Genomic DNA, 5,033 nt, shown 5'->3' on the forward strand with positions numbered 1-5,033 from the left:
AACACGAGCTGTTCGCGAACAACGAGCCGTTTTGACAGCCCTAACCATCATTTCTTCTCATGAAATTTTTGCGTTATTAATGCATTCTATCACATCAATTGATCGGCAGTTTCTGGAATGGCTGGAAGCTAATAAACACATTGAACTCGGGGAACGTGATTATGCATCTCGTCTTGATTTAGTTGCCAAGGTGCAGGGCCTTCAAAAGGCAGAAAAGTACATTGAAAAAATTCCTCAATCCTTGAGGGGTGAGATCATTTACAGAACACTTCTGGCCAACTGCGTCACTGCTGCTAATCTCAAGAAATCAGAGGAAGTGTTCAATAAAATAAAGGACCGAGGTTTCCCCATCACAACCTTCGCATGCAACCAACTTCTATTACTTTATAAAAGGGTGAACCGGAAGAAAATCGGCGACGTCCTCAAAATGATGGAGAAGGAAGATGTTAAGCCATCTCTCTTCACATACAAGCTTTTAGTGGACACCAAAGGCTGTATACATGATACACAGGGCATGGAAGATGTAATCACGGCAATGAAGGCCGAAGGTCTTGAGCCTGATTTCTCCTTGCAAGCCTTAGTTGCCAAGCATTACATCTTTGCTGGGCACAAGAAAAAGTCTGAGGCTACCTTGAAGGAGATGGAAGGGGATGACATTTGCACGAACCGCAATGCTTGCAAATCTCTTCTTCCCCTATATGCCGCGCTCGGTAAGGCCGATGACGTAGAAAGAATTTGGAAAGTTTGTGAACATAATCCCCGATTAGAGGAATGTTCTGCGGCAATAGAGGCTTGGGGCAAGTTGGGCAAGCTTGGGGCAAGCTTGGCAAAGTAGAAGATGCTGAGAAAGTTTTTGAGAAGATGAATAAATTGTTCAAGAAACTTTCTTCTAAATACTACAATGTACTTTTGAAGGTGTATGCTGATCACAAGCTGCTATCAAAAGGGAAAGAATTGGTGAAGAGAATGGCGGATGGCGGGTGTAAGATTGGACCTTTGACTTGGGATGCCTTAGTCAAGCTCTATGTTGAGGCTGGAGAAGTCGAGAAAGCTGACTCTATTTTGCAGAAGGCGTCGGAGCAGAATCAAATAAAGCCACTTTATTCAACGCATATATATTTGCTGGAAAAATATGCTGAAAGAGGTGATGTTCACAAGGCCGAGAAGATTTTTCACAGTTTGAGGGAGATTGGTTATGCTGGTAGGATGAGGAAGTATCAGTTGTTACTTCAGGCCTATATAAATGCAAAGGCACCAGCTTATGGATTTAGGGAGAGGTTGAAAGCCGATAATATTTTAGTTAACAAGGGCTTTTTTGCACAATTACATGCTGTTGATGCATTCAGAAAGTCACCAATTTCGGAATTGCTTGAGTAAGTTCCTTCACTATCTCAGCACTTTGAAGCAGAGAAACTGGAGTCATGTAGTGGTTTAGATCTGTTATGGAAATTGATATTTATTAATGAATTTTGCTAAATAGGTTTCCTTTAATGACTGTCATTGAAACTATGGTATATTTGCTATTCTCAGAATTGTTATTTGATCTAATATATATATATATAGATTTGCTGTCATTTTTCAATTTCGTGCTGATAAAAATTGTGTAACCCTTTACTTGTGTCTTCATTTTATGTTTGGCTTCTGCAGTTTGATGCTTCAAAAGCAATGAAACTTAAATCTTTTTTATTAACCTCCAATTTGATAAGTTTGAACTTCACTTTCTGATGTTTGGGAGATTCCTACTTGTCCAGCTCTCACTATTCAAATAAATTATTACATGATCCTATTAAATTCTTTTTTTTGTGGGATTTACACCATACCAGGCAAAACTGTGGAAAATACCAATATAACACGGGAAAGTTAATATTTACGTGTATGCCACGCAAAATTTTCGTGTAAATCCTAATCTGAAAATAAGATTTAGAATTCTTAATGAGATGTGTATGTTATGATGCAATGAGTCGGGCAAGTTGAATTGGTTCGGTATATATCACCAGAAATCTCAAGTGAAGGGCAAATGAATGTAAGCTTAACTATCAACAAGTGCATCTTGTTTTGCAAATAAATTGACAGTAGGAAGGTCTAATGAATATAAGCCTAACCCTTCAATAGCCTATATTTTCTTTTTGCAATGTTACTTGGGTAGTCCCATCTCTCATATTCGCAATGCAAGAAGTTGAGCTGGTATTATTTTTCATTCATGCAGCTTTGTCTTAGACTGATAGGAATAATAGGTGAGATACTGTTTATGATTCCAAACTCGTCCATAAATATTGCTAGAGCCTTAGTGACAAGAATGCCTGAATGCTGTTTATCCTTCTTGATGTCAGTTTAGCATGTTTCAAGTTTGGACTCTATAACCGACAGTTTAAACTTCATTTTATTTATATGACACCTTACCTATGCATAAAAATGTTTACATTAGTTTTAAAAGTTAAAATAGTGATATGTTTGTGTGATGAGATAGATTTGGGTGGTAGAAATGTAAAAAATAAAGTCTTACATGTCAGATGTGTCAATACATAGGAATTGAGTGGAATTTTTGTAAATGGCTTTTAGTTTTATTACTAGTCTTTGGATATTTCTATTGTTGTTTACTGCATAAAATTAATTTAATAATTGAAGTAATGAAGGTTTTTTTAACGCCCTCAATTCCTATGTAATTACATATGGCCTTCTAAACAATTTGATAAGGTACTCAATTTTATAATTTACCACGCAGATATTGTTCAATTGATTGCCTCAGGCTGCACTGGGATATTGTTCTCCAGAATAAAAAATTTTTGTATTTCCGGGGTTAATACCTTTTGTAGTCTCTTTTCATTCACTTTTGTTATATTGTTGAATCCAAACAAATCATGTTAATTACACTCGTGTATAGAGCATCGGATGGACAAGTGGAACAAAAATAGGGAGAAAGAGGAAGATTGAGAAAGAGAACGCCAGTAAAACAAGGTCTTGGCAAGTAAGTTCAGTAGTTCTTTATTGAAGAAATGATCTCCTATTTATAAGTCTTATAGGTATCTAGTATAAAATTACACGTCTGTCCTTATTTTAATAGACAAGTTACAAGTTATTATGACACATTTTCATATTTGTATTCGACTCTGACACACTGTCATATTAGTAATTGACACAATTTCATATTCATAATTGCTTGAAGAGGGGCATTTAATGACTGAAATCATAGCTATTACTGAAATCCTAAAAGGTAGAGTTAACTGGGTCGGGGTACCACGGACCCACCATACACAGCTACTAGGACCCTAAGTCTACTTGGTCATGAAGGTAGTCGACCCAACACACCCTGAGATCCTCAGTCAGCAATCCGTGAATTGCGTCATCCACGGGAACCTCGGTAGCCCTAAGGTCAAAGGAAGGAAACTCTATCCTATGACTACAAGCTGAAGCTCCAAGTGGTGTGACTTATACCTGCCGAAATAACAAGAATGCCTCAAGAAAGAAGAGAAGCGGAGGTTCAGCTACAAAGATGGAAACGCTCTAAACAAAAAGACTTATAACCCGTCTGGGTCGGGGAGCCTCCTAACATTTTAGACGCACTAGACAACCACCTATATAAAGGTATGCTGGGCCAGTCAGGTTGGATAAACACTGAGACTCATCCTCGGGACATGCAAATATAAATGTAGTTATGTAGAGCGGTCCTTAAGTATTGTAGAGACTTTATTAATATAAGTAGAAAAGTAAAATTGTAATTTTTAGATCCTTAATATTTTAATCCTAAATTTTAATTATCTTGAATATTAATTATCTTAAATATTTTATTTAGGATTTTTAAGTAGAAAAATTAGGATTTTAAGTCTTAATGAGCCTATGTTTCATCGTAAAATCCTAGATAAACCACCAGAAAGAAACAAGGAAAACACATGCAAATGTGCAGACATGCAATATGATGCAAAAAACAAAACAAGCTAAATAAAATAATAAATAGGCTGGTGCCACTGGGTCGGCAATATATCCCAGCAAAGAAAAAGGCATTCGGGCTCTGCATATACACGCTACATGCCCGGTCCTAATTCTATACATCAATATAAAATGCAGAATTAAGTTACGAGGCACGAGCATCTGCTCCTGGTCCCCTCCACGTGGTTCCCACGCCAAACTCCTCGAAACCCGTGCACGTATCTTATTTATGCTACAAGACTCTCCTAGACTCTAAAAGTTCATAGAGAAAAGAAAAATACTCAATCTTGCATGAAAACAAGTGTCAGTGAGAAAACTCACATGTAAATAACGTATCATGAGTCATGCCTTAAAAGTGGGGGAGCTAATAGCACCAATAAGCAAAAGGGTCAGAAATCATTACTTGCTCCCCCTATAGCGGTACGTGTGTGTGCACATATAAATAGACATGGCTCCCTGCAGAAGAACACCTTAATAAACTACCATACATATGCAGCATGCAACTACACCACAAGCACAATGCAAAAGAAAGATGTCTTGCTAGGGCAACCAATCCAGCAGAGAACAATAGCCAGAAATAAAAAAGACTACCTAGCACCCTAAACCCTAGCCTAGCACACTATCTAATGAAAATTACGTCAACCTAGTATCTAAGTGTGGCATATGTTTGGATATAGTATAACTTTGACGGGGTCGCCATACCGACCCCATCCTAATAATCCGAAGGATTTAAAGGGTGTCACGAAGAGTGGTGACACAAGTTAGATCTATTAGATCATTAGCACAGTCATACTCGTGTCAATCCCGATGACTTAACTCACATTGCTTGTCGGGATCAACCTAGCAAGCAATGCTCGTTAAGGCATCGCGATCGACAGGATCACTCTCCTAACGAGCCCGACTCGCTACCCATGCAAACATGCAAATGCAAGTGCAAACAGTCAAATGACAAAGTGATGAGTGTACCATGAGGCAGTGACTCAGAGAAAGATGGCCATGTCGTAAAGGCAGCAACCCAAACAAATGTGTGCCATAGCGGCAGTGACCCGAAGGGTGGGCATGACGCTGAGGCAGTGGCCTGAAGAAGGTGTGTCAAGGCAGCAATGACA

At 38.4% G+C, this 5,033-nt stretch overlaps 1 protein-coding gene across 1 annotated transcript in view; it reads left to right on the top strand.

Moving 5' to 3' along the window:
• Positions 1 to 1,529, top strand: part of LOC110029365 (pentatricopeptide repeat-containing protein At1g80270, mitochondrial-like) — a 13,199-nt gene extending 11,670 nt beyond the window's left edge. The window contains 2 exon segments of the mRNA XM_020731622.1: positions 110 to 790; positions 793 to 1,529. Of these exon segments, the coding sequence (XP_020587281.1) occupies positions 110 to 790; positions 793 to 1,377 (1,266 nt within the window). The 3' untranslated portion in view covers positions 1,378 to 1,529.
• Positions 1,530 to 5,033: the final 3,504 nt, after the last annotated feature.

The sequence above is a fragment of the Phalaenopsis equestris genome, unplaced genomic scaffold, assembly GCF_001263595.1.
Source record: "Phalaenopsis equestris unplaced genomic scaffold, ASM126359v1 Scaffold000567, whole genome shotgun sequence".
In the NCBI taxonomy this organism is placed as follows: Eukaryota; Viridiplantae; Streptophyta; class Magnoliopsida; order Asparagales; family Orchidaceae; genus Phalaenopsis; species Phalaenopsis equestris.